At 41.9% G+C, this 16,393-nt stretch overlaps 1 protein-coding gene across 3 annotated transcripts in view; it reads right to left on the reverse strand.

Annotated features, from left to right (window-relative positions):
- CENPP (centromere protein P) overlaps positions 1–16,393 on the reverse strand; it is a 147,129-nt gene that overhangs the window by 5,274 nt on the left and 125,462 nt on the right. For all 3 annotated transcript variants that reach the window (XM_074603291.1, XM_074603290.1, XM_074603292.1), the window contains 2 exons: positions 2,730–2,809; positions 245–336 (listed from right to left, as the gene is read on the reverse strand). In XM_074603291.1, coding sequence (XP_074459392.1) covers positions 245–336; positions 2,730–2,809 — 172 coding nt within the window. The remainder of the gene's footprint in view (positions 1–244; positions 337–2,729; positions 2,810–16,393) is intronic.

Here is a 16,393-nt window from a genome sequence, read left to right on the forward strand (position 1 = left end):
CCGTCAGCTGGGCAGTTTCAGAGAAAGCAGGTTACCTGCTCTCTAGAAGAGGAAGAGACTCGTTTCTGTAAGGCCTTATAAATTATACAGGAGGCAAAGCTTTGCCGCTTGCTAAATGGGGATGTGTGTGCCTGGTTGGGGTCTGCAAGATCTATTTCTGTTGTACCTGAAGAGATGTTGGTCAAAAAAGGGGACAGGCGTCCTACTGGAAAGCTCAGAAAGAGTCTTGAGTGAATGACATTACCTTGCTCCGGTACTTTAGTCAGAAGGTCCAGAACAGGCGTAGTTCTCCCTTCTTCATCTATATGTATCTTCCAAACAACCATTAATTCAAACCTGTCACGTGCACAGAGAAGTCAGTTTAAGTGTTAAGTAGGCAACTGTCTTTACGGTTTCTCCAAAGCAGAAAGAACAGCATTCAGGTGGTTCACACGCATTATGCTCTTAAACAAAATTCACCTCGGGTAATGCAGCTTGCCTATCTCTCGGAATCAGAAATTGAACCAAGGAAAACTTAATCTCTTGACGAGGAGAGGTTATTGCTTCATTTCCAGATACATTCACATTTTCGACCTCAAGGATTTTTTTTTCCCCCCCCAGGTTCTTGTCTTTGTCTCTCATGAATGGTACGTTGCCCTGATGCAGCGGTAAACGTAAGGTATGAAAGAAAGAGAGCGAGCATTTCCCTCCCCCCGGCCCCTTACCTGCCTGTGCACCCTGGGGGCAGGTGTGGTGCTCCATATCGCATGGAAACGGGGAAAAGGCCTTTCAGAAGCAGCGTTTGCATAAATGTCCTGCCCTTGGAATCAGGTCCACCCCGATACTGTTCATGCCCTTTTTAGAGTAACTCACAGGGATAAATATATCCAAGGCCTGGATCCCTGCATTTGTTTGCTTTTAATTTTTTTTTTAAATTAATCTTAACCATCATTGCTCCTTTGAGAGTGTTTTTGTTGGTTTTGCAAGGATAATTATTATTTCCAGCTTTCACAGCAGGTCAAGATGGCTACACCATACGAAGAGAACAGCTGGGCAGGCGGCTTCTGCAAGGGGGAGCTTTTCTAGTCAGGCACAGGGATTTCTCTAGAACAATATTCATGCAGTTTTGCTGCTCTACAGCATCTCGCCTGCTGCACTGCGTTTTGTATTCCCCTCCAGTCCCTGTTGTTAAGAGAATTCCTTATTGAAAGTAGAGCTGTCCTAATCCCAGGCCGACCTTCACAAGAACGAGCCATTGGGAGGAGGAAGGTCCCTTTCTCAGTGGTGTTTGAACAATCAGGACTGTATGTTTCCTTTAAATACGCTTTGTCAGCCGTTTGCCACTTCATTGTTACAAATCCTTTGGGAATTCATGCACAGCTTGTTCTGGGATTTCGCAAACTAACATGCAAGTGTATTTTCTGCCAACCCACCGAAATGATTTTAAATTCTTACATTTAATGATTGTGGGTGAGAGGGAATGTGTAATGGAACTTGACACCTGTCAACATCAAGAGAAACTAAAATAAAGCAGCTTATTTTCTAACTGCACTGGTCTAAACATTTCATTTCAGCAACCCAGAGTTAAACTATGTAGTTTTAAATGGCAGATTTGGCTAAACCGAGACAGCACTATCTATTATGGTTTATTTGGTAGTTCCATAAACATATGATGGAGGGACCTATGCTTTATTTCCAGTTGTTTCCATATAAAAAAGCATGTTATAGCAAAGATGTAATGGGAGCAGGGAAGGGTCTGATCCCTTCACAGAACAGTTACTTTTCTTGGCCCTTACAGAATTCCTGACAGTGAAAATTATATTGTCTTACACGCACCTTTTTTCTGTATCTAAAACCCCAAACCTGCCAGCAGATGTGCAGCAGAGAGCCCAAACTCCTCCAGCATGTGTGGTAGAGTAACAATAATCAATGGCAATGCAATGATCCCCTCCTTCATCTGATTTCCCTCTAAAGCAATGGAAAAATATAGCTACGGTTGCTTTCAGTAACACGGTAATAACTGCAATTTTCTTTCCATTCTTTATATTCTGCTTCAGCGCGGTGTGAGCTCAAGTACGAGCTGTAGCTGACGGGCTGCAAGGAGGGACAAGCGCCTGCCTTCAGGCCCTGGGGTGGAAATGCAGCTTTCTCCCAGCCAGGCTGGTGGCCGCTGGCCCAGCCTGTCGCACCCAGCGGGATGTTGGCCTTGGCATCGGGTCTGCCCCTCGCTCTGGCCATGTAATCCAGAAAGAAAACCAAACGGAACAAACGCAGCTGCAGCTGACATGTTTGCTGATGCCTGAGAGGGAGGATGCATCCCACATTCCTAAACTTTGTATTTAGAGTCTTCATTGTAGCACGAGCTCCCAAAACCAAAATAGATTTATTTTTCTTAAAATGCAAATGGAAAGCCTGCTAGGGCCCTTCATTTTTTTCCACCTAGCTTTTTAAAAGAGTGGGTACACGCAGTACCAACAGGATTGACTGACTTTCGAACAAGGCCACATCCACGTGGCCTCTATGTATTTTTATTTTTTTTTTTTTTGTTGGGGGAGGGGCACGTTTCTCCTCGTGTTTTTCATGTGTGGTTATAGCCCTAAAACGTAACACACATCATCTCATCTCTGTGTTTAGAGGCATTATAAAACCAAGAGCGACAATGTTCAAGCAGACCAATGATCTATAGCTCATCACCATGCATTTCACAATTCTTTGTCTGCACAAATCAAGAAATGTATTTATTGGCTTACCCAGAAGGTTTGGGGTTCCTTAGAGTGATATAATCTCCCAGCAGTCCTTCGGGAAGGGACACAACATCAGGATATTTGCTCTGTGAATAAACAGGTTCAAAAGAGTGTAAATTAGGTCACAAAAACCATAGTAGACAAGGTGGGTTCTAGCTACACACGCAAACGCACCCACACCCCGTGATTTAAATAACCTCGCCAGCACGCTCTGTTTCGATATCCCTTTGGACAAACTGGATGACCGGGCTCCATACAGTGCTTTGAAAGCGTAAGGTAATAAAGGCAGTGAGATACCAAAATAACCACTATTACCAAAACGTAATGGGACAATGGAAACAGGATAAAAGACACAAAACTACTGAGTACTATTAGACTTCCATGTTACTGGGAATTAGAGCTCTTTCCAATTACCACGATGTGCAAAGATCGATCGTCATTCCATTACTTTGTTAGTGCATCTAATATTTGACAGTCTTCAATGTGTACATCTCGAATTACCTGAGACTCAGGACTCTTGCTATGACTATTTTGAAAGCATGTAAAAGAAGAGCAGAACAGTGGCTACGTATGGCCTCTGTAGAAGCCAGGCGGTGTGTGAGGTGCGGGGTGCGAGATGACACACAGACATGGAAAGACTGAGAAAGAACGCGGTGACCGCATCCAGCGGGGACAGGCTATCGCAAACCGGAGCAGAATCCAGGCCCAGCCTGGTACCGAAGAGACATCAACACCCTTCCTTGCTTGTACTGTCTCATGTACTGCCTACAGAGCCGTGTTCCAAAAACTGCAGTTCATAAAGTGTGAAAAGTCTGTCAGCCTGAATCATTCTGCAGCGCTCGCGGGGCAAGCGGTGTCTTACGGAAAAGGAGCTGGAGAGCTGGGCTTTGAAAAGCGCTGGAGAAAATGAGCTGGGTTTTATAGGATTACACCTCATCTGGCAGACCTGAAATTGCTACCAGATGTGACCTTGCTCTGGTTTAGGAATTTATGACAAACTGAAGGGGGTTGTGCAGAATGCCAAATGACATACAACACATGGAATCTGCCAGTTTGAATTTCTACAAAGTATTGAGCACTGTGTTTACCATGGGAGTAAAGGTCCCCAGCTATCCTGGGAACAAAGACACATCAGGGCCAACAGAGTGCACAGTACTTAGTTACAGCGTGAAAATGCGGCTGATCTAAGGTCACTCGTCTAGGAATTATGCTCCTCTGCTGACAAAACAAAACCAGTTTTTCAGGCTTTCCTTCTCAATAACCCCTATCTTTGATATTCATTATGTGCCTTCATTTGTCTGGTATCAGAGGTCTTGGAGAACCGAGCGATCTCTCTAGCTCCAGGGTGCAAACACTAGAAATTTAGGATTAGCTTCTGTCTGCTGAGCTCAACTCTCAAGTTCCTCGTTCGCCAGAGCCCCCAGGTATACCACAGCTAAACACTGAGTCACGTTTTAGCTTCATCCGCCCGTACTGCGACCTTTGGGAATCACCAGAGAAAATACACCAGAGGAACTAGATGAAAGTTCCAGTTTTCAAACCGCTGTAAAATGTACCCATGACTTGTTTGGCAGTTCCTGCGTAGCTGCCACAATCCGTGCATTTTACGCCTGGCTCATGGGTGGTGATTTATGTTGTACAAAACCCAGAGGTATCTCAAGAAAACCTCCAAGCGTATAATTTGCTGTTGTTTAAAAGCTTCCTTGCACCTGGAGGGGAGTGGGCTGGCGAGTTCTGCACACAGCAAATGGTTATTCTGTGGCTTCAATAAATGCCAGGGTTTTGGCAATCAACTTGGCAATCAATCTGGCAATCAATCCAAACGCACAAGAATGCACGCAAAAATCTGATCTTGTGTGAAATTCACAGGATTTGGGATAAAATCCAGCATCTTCGCAGGAAAGATCGTATTTTAGCAATCCACAAAGCACCCAAAAAGCCAAAACACGAATACCTATGCCTCTCTCCAGGCGGAATAAATGCTAAAACCGGAGTCCTAACAGTGGCACGAAGCAGCACCTCGCCCAGAGGCAGACTGGGATGAATGGCTGCCCGTCCCACCGAAGGGCAACTCCTTGGAACAACCACACCGCAGATGCAGGACACAAAACTACGGCACCCAGGATTAAGCAAGCAGTCTTAAACACTGACAATTTAGGAAATGCCGTCGCACCACCTGCCTTTCTTATTCTCCGTCTAAAATGTAATGTCTGTGTCCCACAGGTCAAACGCGGGGATCTGGCACGCCAATGAAAAAGCAGGCACACTGCACGTGCAACCTGCCAGAGTCCTGACGGAACCAAATACGCTTTGTGGGTTCTGGGTTATGACTTTGTACTCTCTGCTGTGCAACTTTTCCAGCTTTCCCCCGGCAAAAAGCCGAGCAATAAGCAGGGTAAGAGAACGACCCCATCCACTGAAAGATTCCCTTGGGAAAGTTGGTAACTCCTATGGGATCTTGTAAACTGGACCAGGGGAACCGCAGGCCAGCACATCAAGTGGCGTGATACCAGATGGGAAAGATCAGCTACAACTGCATTAGGCAAAACCTGACTTTAATCAAGAAATATCTTTCCTCAGATGACTTTTAAATGTCAGTTCATGATCAAAACAAGAAGTCCATGCTATTATTACTTCTGGACGGAAATCGTTTTTCCAGCTCCTTCAGGAGTCCAAGCAGGGAATCTTATGGGAACTTCTGTCTAAAACAGTCTCAAATCACAAAGGGACGACAGTCATGATGGAATACACAGCCCTTCCCTTTCTCCCATGACACATTTTACACACACACACACACACACACAGACAGAGCCACCCGAGGGAATACACTTGTAGTATCTATTTTTAAACAAAACATATTTTCTTCAGCTGTTTAAAATTGCATTGCAATTTTCTGCATACTAAAACTCTCCTAAGGAAAACGTTTTAAGCTATTCATCTGAAGAGCCGTGACTACGAGTGCAAAGGAAAATTGGCAAGGCAGAAGCTATAACAAACACAGACAAATTTGCTTCTAACCCACTTACCAAAGACCATGCTCCCCTGCTCTTAGGTGGAACAATAGTTCACACTTACTACTGATTTTGGACTTGGCATTCTGTAAGAAGGGCTGTACGTAAGGAGCGCTACGCAAGTCATGCTACTCTGAGTCCCTCCACAGGCAGAACTACTTCTGTACGTAGAAGATGTACCAGAGATGCTCCGGTAAGGCTCTGATTCGGGGTGATTTATACGTATGTTTTGCCCTGCTAAAGCCACATAAACATCCCCTGAACTCATGCACATGGTGTATCAAGGCCTCAAAGAACAGCATCAACGTAACTTCAGTAATTCAAACGCAAATTTGCAAAAACGATGAAAATCCTAGGTACTGTAGAATGCCAATAATGACACGATTAAATTCCAGAAGCATGAAACAATCAAACCCCCTGCCACCAGCCTGCTGCTGGCTGCAAAAGCTGGGGTCAGTTCCTCGTGCGGGCAGCAAGCGGGGAGCCATCCCCACCGCGGCCCCATGCCCTCCTGCCGAGATGGTGGGAATTCCGTGCTCTCCCGCAGCCTCCTTCTCCGGTTTCGGCAGCAGGCTCATTTTTAAGTCACAGTAGTCTTAACCCAGATCACAACAAAAGCAATAATTTTACTATTGCCATGATCAAGTCCTGTAGATCCTTAAAAACAGCAACCCCCAAGCTACAAAATAAAAGTGCAGCAATTACATTTTTGGAAATTAGTTTGTATTCCTACTTTTCCTAAGCCTTCTGCTAGCCCGGGTAACTACAGTTCCATTTATGAGACCTGGTCTTACAATTTATCTGTCCTTAATGCGCATTGCTAAAATATTTGGTGCTAACTTCACCAAGAACTCTTATCCTCAAGTCAAAAACCACGTTAATCTGTCATAAACTGAACATCACGTCTACATTTTCAATCTTCTTTCTAGAAACGTGATTTAAGCTGCTTTGTTCATTTTTAGATAACTGGACAAAACATTTGTTGATGCATTTCAATTAACTAAAATATTTTATCCTGCAAGACAGCTGTCCCCAACATGAACATCTAACAAGGATTTCTCCTATCCTGTATTTTTTAAGGCGTGGTGGCAAGCCCTAAGTCAATGAAAAATTTCTCCAAGAAATTTAACTCTCCTTGTACCAACATGCACCTCTCAGACCCCAACAGATAAGACAAGTGGGTCTGCCAAGACAGTGTAATCGAGAAAGGAGCAGCACCGTATCTCTAAAAAGAAAGGCAACCTAGTTTTTGTTCGTTCCTTCCTCTCCGCTGCTCGACTGGGCAAGAGCAGCGCTATATAAATTAACGTACACTCAAAATCTGAATATGAGGATGAAAGAAAAACCTGTAACGCAGGCGGAGGAAGATGTGTTAGATTGCCATGGTTTTGAGAAGGCTTTTGTCTCAAAGTTGCCCTTTTTTTTGAGATTTCTTTTGAACTGAAAATCAACAGGAGAAGTCCGGAACCTTTAGGATACGCAAGAGAAACCCATTGCCTGCAGATGCTGCGAGTCTGTCACACGCTTAAGTTCATGCTCTTTTATCTAGAAGTTTTTGCTGTACAATGGCAGCATTTATAAATTTTTAAACTGTAAATTCTACCAGTATCATTAAATATTACGCTCAGAGCCTGAAAGGTCTGAAATTTGACTATGGGAAGTGCCGCATGACAACATTCAGTAAAAGGCTTCCATCCGATGAACTGGAATTCAGAAAGACAAATGGACCACAAAGGGGAAACTTTCTTTTTAAAAGAATTCCACTAGGGCAAGAGGGGAACATTCAGAAAGCGATTTATCCAGAGATTTATCCAGAGTTACACCGTTATCGCCTACTGACACTTGGAGCGATGCTGTGGCTATTATCTAACTCAGAGCAATGCAGAACTGGGATCTCACTTAAAATCAGTATTGTTTTCATTTTTGTTTCTAGAGCAAGGAAGCTTATCAGCATCCCAGTTATAGTAGCATCTCATAACAGCACACTTGGGGAATCAGTGTCCCACTCCTTGCTTAATCTGTCTCTGTCCATCACATGAGTTTGTGATAGATCTTCGTAGAATTGTTTAGGTTGGAAAAGACCTTTAAGATCGAGTGCGAGCATAAACCTGGTACTGCCAAGTCCACAACTAAACCGTGTCCCTAAGGGCCACTAACGTGTGTGATTAGAGTAAGAAATGCCAAACAAAATCGCTGAGGTAGCATTCTACAGATAATTTGAATATCTAGTTTCAAGAGAAAAATCTCTCATTCTAACTTCCTTCTATGCTAAAACATACAGAACATTAGAAAATGTTGACACAAAATATCTCGGTATGTCTCAAACGGTAGCTAACACTGCGCAAAACCCGCTCGATCAACTCCACCGTCTGCACTCTAGTATAATTTTACAGTAATTCCACAAGATGCAAATCTCCATTTATTGCCTCTTTTCATGCAAAGATCTATTCATACTTATAACGTTAAAGATGTTTAAAAACATAATAATGCTTATAAATTCTATTCACTTTTGTACTTGACTTTAAAGAAAAAGTAGGTCTGAGTCCCGTACCCGTTGGATTAACACCACTGACGTTTTGGGGAGGGCTGTGTGTGCTTAAATAATATTTTCCTATTGGCCATTTGCTCATAATGAGATTCACTTGAGTGACAGACACAGCAACACGAAGAACCCTAACATCGACACAGCCCCACCGGGCCCAAACATCCACACTGGGAAACGGGTATTTTGCCGAAGCTTCAGCACCAAATGAAGTTCTGTGTCCAAACCAACACGTTCTAATGTCAAGATGCTCAAGTGGGGCGCAATGTTCGCTTCTGCTTCACCACTTCTTGCCTTGGGAAGACAAAAAAAGACAGTTTGGTCTGTGCCTGAAAGATAACAACATTGTAACTTACGGTCAACGATTTAAATTGGAGGAAAATATAGCAATCTTTCCAGGAAACAGTGTGTTTAACTAAATCTCAGTTGAAGCCTAAACGTACAAACATTATTAGCACATCAGAGGTCAACCTTCATCAGTTCGTTATCAAATGCTTAGGAAGATGGCAGCATGCTTTTATTTTTGGATAAGAATAAATGTCAATTTGAAGCAACTGGGGTATGTAATAAATTATAGCTATGAAAATAAGCTGTTGTATCTACTACTGCATGAGAAAAACTTTGACAAAATCTATTTTTAAACAATATGAATTACAGAATTATAAAAGAGAAACATTTTATAAATATGTTCTTGCATACTATAGATTTTTTTTGAGTCTACACTGAAAACTGCCTAAAATGCTTTGCAAGGGCTAGAATCATATTATTCAAAGAACAGCACACTGAAAAGTTCAAAGCATAAAGGATCTCAAAAGTCACCATGAAGCGTCTCATTTTGGGCGATTAAAGGAACCGAAACCAAGAAAAGATAATGCACTTTTCCCTTCAACTAAATTACACAGTGTAAAAACACTGTATTTGCAAAGTGGATTTATGAAACTTCACCACTCGTAATTATGTCTCAGAATAAACACATCTTCCATCTTCCCATCTAAGTAAACATTCTACTCCAGTAAATCAGTCCTGCTGGTGATCCGTGTTATGCAAATTACACAAAACTACTGAGTGTGATTAGAACCAAAGACCAAGTTTACAAAAAGAAGTGCACAACGACGATGAAAAAGTCGTTTTGTCCATGTGGCAGCCATGACACCTCGTGCACAGCAGCTCCCTTCTTTTCAAACTAAACCCACAAGCGATACTACCAACATGCGTGTTTGCTTTTTAGTAAAGAGGAAAGCAGAGGAAAGGAGAATTCTGGGGGCAGACTTGAGGAATAACATAGGACTGTCAGCCCGGGCAGGGGAAATCTTTGCAGAAAACGTTCACTCACAAGCTCCGGCCGTGCCTGGTTTCCCCCAGCAGCATACAGACAGCTGGTTACCCGAGTGAAAAGTGCTCTGCGTGCCCCAAATTTCAGACCTGAATTTTTTAGCAGAGCATATCTGTAACTCAAGAGCTCAGACCACTTTGCCAAGGTTCAACCTTACCTCTTAAGGTTACGTCAATGCTCTGCACTAGGACCTGAAACCAACTGAGAGGCAGCCTTCCTCCTGGCCAGCCCGAACCCCGCGTAGTGTTAGCAAACTGCCCGTGACGTTTCTTTGCTTTATTCTTTTTTTCTTTTTACCTTCAGTTGATTACAGCTTCTCTTTTTTGGCTCCTAACTCCAGGTTTGTCATTATTTGCTACGTGACTATTAGTTTACCATACTGTTTGTATTTTCCTAATTGCATCGAGGCCGTATGTCTACGGACAAGCTAAACCAGCGTTACCCAGGCCAAAGCGCGCATACCGCGTGTCTCTTATAAAGCATTTCCTTTCAATATTACTTTGTCATATGGTAACCATGTGTTTATCTGCAACTTAATTACAGCAGACTGGGAATAAATTACATACATACTAGGAGTTCATTTTTAAAATGTGAGATAAAACAGAATTAAATGAAAATGAAACCTCAGAAAGAAGAGGAAGGGGTACATAAATACTTCATGAACACAGAAAGCTGGGGACGTTTTTTCTTTACTTTTCTTTTTGCTGGGGAAGAGACGAGTCTTATCTATCTCCATTGTTTCTCTTTAAAATTGTCTGAGGCAAAAGAGTTCCACCAGTTTATGAAAAATTATACTCCTGACCAATGTGTGCACATTTACAACCCCATGTTTCTAATAGCAACAGCACCAAGGTACTTTATTTTGTGTTTGTTTCCATAGTAAATAGGCATATTGGAAATCCAGAAGAGCTGAAAGGACTGGCAGTTCTGCTCGCTCTGCCCTCAGAGACAGCACAGCTCCCCACTGGACACCTTGCACTACCCCTCGGTTCCAAAACGTTCTTCGCCTATTAATGCCACTCTCTTGGACACAGACACTCGTCAAACCCGAAGATCACAGCAGGTCGTGGGCAAGAGGCTGGAAAGGAGTCCAGAAACCAAAGAAAGGCTTTTGCTGCTACCAGATTAACTGCAGTGCGACCCTGTCAGATACGTCACCTGGAACTGACTGACTGGATGTTGCATGGCTCACAAAAGCCCATCCTCCTCCTGGAAGCAAGTCTACTAGATTTATCGAGCACTGTAAGAATACACACAGAACAAGGTGGCCGCCTGCTACTCAGGGACAGCACATTCCCCGGTGTTTACTCCTGAATCAGGTATTATTGCCTATCCACTTAAACCAAAGAATCCTATCTTCTGAATTAGCTCTGGCTTTCTCTTTGCCTTTTTAAGCTTAAATAACCCCATTTTTCTAAATTAAAAATTTAGGGCTTATCTGTCATTTTATTTAATTTTTAAAATACACTGCCTTAATACTAAGATGGCTGTGGAGCCATCATCCCCTGCATAGGTATCTGCACAGTCCCGAGTCCAGGACATACTAATTGATTTGGGTTTTGCACTTCAGCATTTCTTGCGGTGGAAATCCACAGTAACCCAGTAGAGCTCAGTAGTTCTGTTCTTCCTCCACAAGTTTACCGACACACTAGTTTTCATTATATTGTATTTTGAAACCCCTACTCTGCAGTTAAATATAAAGAAACACTTCTTGATGATAAAGTTCATATGAGGCACTGTGTGGAAATCAGCAGGTATGTCTACTTTAGGAAAAGAGATACCAAACAGCCAAGAACAGAAAAGAAAAAAGATGCCATACTACAGAACAGCATGAAGAATCAACAATTTGGGAAGAAATAACCACCAGCCAATTTTTTAATAATCTGAAGGGAAGTAGACTGGAGGAAAGGCATTTTTAGGAGAGAAATTAAGCTAAGTTTGTATTTTCTCCCTTTACAAGAGAAGCAAGTTACTTTATAAATCTTTTAATATTTTTCTGTATAGAAGACGCTGCAAAATTCTCTCTGAGCTTTTTTGAGGGCTTAGTAAAAGGGTCCAGGGCTGCACAAAGTAACTTGGATTTGAAATACCACAGAAAAGCTGATTATCAAGTGTGACCTAAGTTACTTTTGTACAGTTTACATTATCAAGCTTGTCCAGACAGCAGATTTTAAACAGAATATAAATAAAAGCATCTGAATTTAGTTAACAACTTGGCTCTAAAGCTGTGTTAGTTTTTTTCCAAGTACCCTGATTCATTTAAAAAAAAAATAAATCCTAGGACACAACGCATCTAGTTCATCTAAATAAGCTCAATGTTAGGGATTTACTCTTTTAAAAGCATGATTAAAAAAAGTTTTTAAACAAGTTATTCAGCTTATGTTGATCATAAACTGTTGTGGTTATTTTGTCTTGACTGTGTCCAGTTCTGGGCTCCCCAGTTCAAGAGGGACAGGGAACTGCTGGAGAGGGGACAGCAAAGGGCTACCAAGATGCTGAGGGGACTGGAACTCCTCTCTGATGAAGAAAGGCTGAGGGATTTGGGTCTCTTCAGTCTGGAAAAAAGACGGCTGAGGGGCGACCTTATCAACACTTATAAATACTTAAAGGGTGGGTGTCAGGAGGATGGGGCCAGGCTCTTTTCAGTGGTGCCCAGGGACAGGACAAGAGGTAACGGGCACAAACTTGAGCACAGGAAGTTCCACCTAAACATGAGAAGGAACTTGTTTACTTTGAAGGTGGCAGAGCCCTGGCACAGGCTGCCCAGAGAGGTGGTGGAGTCTCCTTCTCTGGAGACATTCCAAACCCCCCTGGATGCGTTCCTGTGCCACCTGCTCTGGGTGACCCTGCTCTGGCAGGGGGGTTGGACTAGATGATCTCCAGAGGTCCCTTCCAACCCTATGATTCTATGATCAGCTAGAAGAAGGAAGTGCATCGTTAAGGACAAGAGTCAGTCAACTACTGTTAATCAATAAAACTCCATTAATTTTACAATTAGAAGAACAGCTGCCCATTGGTACATTAACTGGAGTTCTTTGAGATATGTTATGCCTATAAAGATAATGTACCTGCCTCAGATGAGAGAATTTTTCCCATGGCGTCATTAGTCAGTGAGTCAGTTCATGTAACCAGCCAGTAACTATCATAAATACAATACACACAAAATATATATTACCAAATTGTTGTGTGGCATCAACACTTACATCCCTCCCCCAAGTTTTTTTGTACTACAGACTCTGCAGAGAGAAACTCAAAACAAGAAGGATGGCACACAGTAGAGGACAGAAAAAAAATAATCTAATAAGCTTCAGTTATTATTAACACTGACTGCCAATTAATAGGTCAGATACAGGAAAGGTATTTGGAATCTTGTTCAAATAAAGCTTAGGGAACTGCCTTTCTGAAAGAGTCTGAAGAGGATTTATTCACTTCTATGTGGGCAAACATCTATCTTACCTGGTAAAGACACATATATCCATAGACACACCCGGAACATCTAAAATATCAGTTTTCATTTCTCACCAAGAGATATAAACTGTTTAAGATGTCAATCTCTTGTCACTTAGAGCAAACTGTCCAACAGCAGAGAGGGTTTTGGTCAATTAGTAGCTGTCACATCTGCTTGCACTATAACCTTGGTATCTTAAGAAAGTAGTAGTTGTACTGTAATCTTCACCGGACACCAGCGACAAAGGTGCAATCTGCATTTGCACAAAGAAAACACAAACAACTTCTTGCACAGCTTGCACTCAGGAATAAAGATACCCTTCTTCTTTAGTTCCACCCAGATTTGATATCAGTGCATGAATGACAATGTCCACAGCATAATTTCCTACTGCATGTAGTAGAGTAATATTAATTTATCTAGCCACCATATGGACCAGATTTTTCCTTAAACATACGCAGATATGTACTTAAAATGCATTCTCACATAAATCAGTGCTTATTTTCACAAATGCAATTGTAGTAGTAGTAGTATTACTGAGCATCAGAAACCAGTTTAACATCTGCATTAAGTGAAGAGTGAAGCTTTCTATAAAAACATATGCTGTAGATCAGTTGAAATCCTTGCCACCAAACATGCTCTTTTAGTGGTTCTACAAAGCATTATATTTAGGACAGTCTCAACAAAAAATTGCCACCTAGTAGCTTTCATTTGTCTGGTTATTAACAAACACCAGTTGCCTCAAATATTCTGATTACGTGAAAATACATATTAACATGAAATGCTACCATGCCTGTTGCTATCAACAAGAGCAGTAGCCAGTCCAGTTGAAAAGACCCCAAAAAGCTTTAAACCCACCGAATTCCTTTCACGTAATACTCAAATACAATTCTTTAAATCTGGCTGTTAAAAGCATGATATTTCAGTTTATCAAACACATTCTTAGCATAAACAAGAGTGACACAGGAAATATTCTTGAAAAGACCCAAGAATCTACAAGAAGAAATTTATAGCATAGATTTGAAAGGCTGAGGGATTTGGGTCTCTTCAGTCTGGAAAAAAGACGGCTGAGGGAGGATCTTATCAAGGCTTATAAATACTTAAAGGGTGGGTGTCAGGAGGATGGGGCCAGACTCTTTTCAGTGGTGCCCAGCAACAGGACAAGAGGTAACGGGCACAAACTTGAGCATAGGAAGTTCCACCTAAACAGGAGGAGGAACTTCCTTCCTTTGAGGGTGGCAAAGCCCTGGCACAGGCTGCCCAGAGAGGTGGTGGAGTTTCCTTCTCTGGAGACATTCCAAACCCCCCTGGATGCGTTCCTGTGCCACCTGCTCTGGGTGACCCTGCTCTAGCAGGGGGCTGGACTAGATGATCTCCAGAGGTCCCTTCCAACCCTATGATTCTATGATAATAGACAAAAACAGTTAACAACTTATAATTATTGTACGTGTAATGGTGTAAAGTTGTCGATCCACTGATAAACAACAGGTTCGTAGAAACAGTCAACTATCTTCAAACTTTGATCTAGTAAATTACTTTAATAAGAAAGCAGCAAAACCCCGAATAATAAAAACCAAAGAAAAAATAAGGAACACTGGAAATCTGTAACTGCTATTCACTCTGCAACTCTGTAGTATACCTTAGACCAAATCTCTCAGAACATGGATGGTTTTGACTCAAGTATCTTTATACTGCCAACTACAAAAGAATTTAGGGCAGCGATGAGAATTCTTTAGTGTATCCACTTGGAGAAATCACATGCAGCTGCCAGGCAAAAACATATCCTTCTGCTCCACCGTATTTGGTTTTTAAATGCCAAAGTCACAGTCACCAAGAATGTACTGTGATGTACATGTATAAATATTTGGTTTATTGCTAGGTACTGCTACAGTACAAAGAAGCAATAGTAATACTAATACGAGCTGCCCAGTGTAATTCATTCACTTTCAGTGCAACCCCAAGGCACTTCTTTATTTGAATTTAAATGGCTGGCATTGCAGAAACATTTCAAACAACTGTTGGTGACAATAAATTTTGTTCTTGTAGAAGTTCAGTTGAAAGAAAATTAGCTCATGTTACAGCTTAACTTTCTCTTTTTTGCTTCTTCATTTTTCAAACAATCCGCTTAATTCTCTTGTGTTTTTAAAGCTCTAAGGAAGTAACACAAACATTCATGCCCATAAACCTACTGTATGTTTAAAGCTTTCCTTTACGCAGTTGAATACTAACAAGAAGTCCTAATTCAAGAACAGAAAGCTGTCGAATAACGCACGCGTGCAGTGTGGATACTGGAGCATCAGCTGTTGCTGGAACATGCTTGTGAACTCTTGGACTTGAGGCAACAGCAGCAGCCTTCAAGCCTTCCAGTCCCACTCATCCCAAATCCCTCTGCAAACTCTCCCCGCAGCTCCTGACTGTTGGAAATTTGTCTCCACACTTACCAATGGCAAAATGCCACCGTTGGGCCTGAGCTACTGGCGACTCCAGACGGAATGGGTCATGGATCTACACTGTAGAATGACTTCAGGACTGTTGGAATTCAGCGTGCTTTGCGAAAGGACTAAGTTAGTAATGCATGGCCTAGAGCAACGCTTTGGTTTGGTTCAAAATGGCATGTGCAGCAATTCGACGATCATTTGGGTTACTAATAAAGGCAGTTTAGAAAGCTATAACTGATGTCAGGGGTATTTCTCTTTTTCCTATAACTAATACTAGCAGCTGAGGGGAAGGGGCATGCCCTTCAGGCTTTGACCTGATGGCCTACACAGATGAACTGCTAATTGCATAAGCATATAACTAATTATTAATTCTATTAATAAATGACATAGACTAACTGGGTACTCAAAATGTCAAGTTTCCACACAAACAGCAGTATGTTGAAAGATTATATTTTATCATACTATTTCAATATAAGCAACAGTGCAGACATTTCCAGCATTCTATTTCAAGCAGCAATTAGTGAATCTATCATTATTTGAGGTGTATTAACACTCAAACACAGGCTAGATTTCCAAACCCAAACAAAGTCCCATAGCGGAAGTGTAATGTACACACAGATAATCTGATTGTTAGGTAGGAAAAATTTGAGAAGAAAGGCAAGCACTATAATGTTATTTAAAAAGTAGTTCTGGATTACTTCAATATTCATTTTTTCCCCTGTAGAAAGACCTCTGGATGACTCTTCCAAAACACACTGCAAACTAACATATGAGGCCTCCAGCATATTCTTCATCTATGTCTTTTTCTATTTTTTCCCTTCTCTGTTTTGGAATCGGCTCTTGTACTAGCATTTACTTGCAGCTGACCCTGCCAGTGCAAAAGCAGCACTGTCTAGACTAC

Source organism: Larus michahellis, chromosome 10 (assembly GCF_964199755.1).
Source record: "Larus michahellis chromosome 10, bLarMic1.1, whole genome shotgun sequence".
Taxonomy (NCBI): Eukaryota; Metazoa; Chordata; class Aves; order Charadriiformes; family Laridae; genus Larus; species Larus michahellis.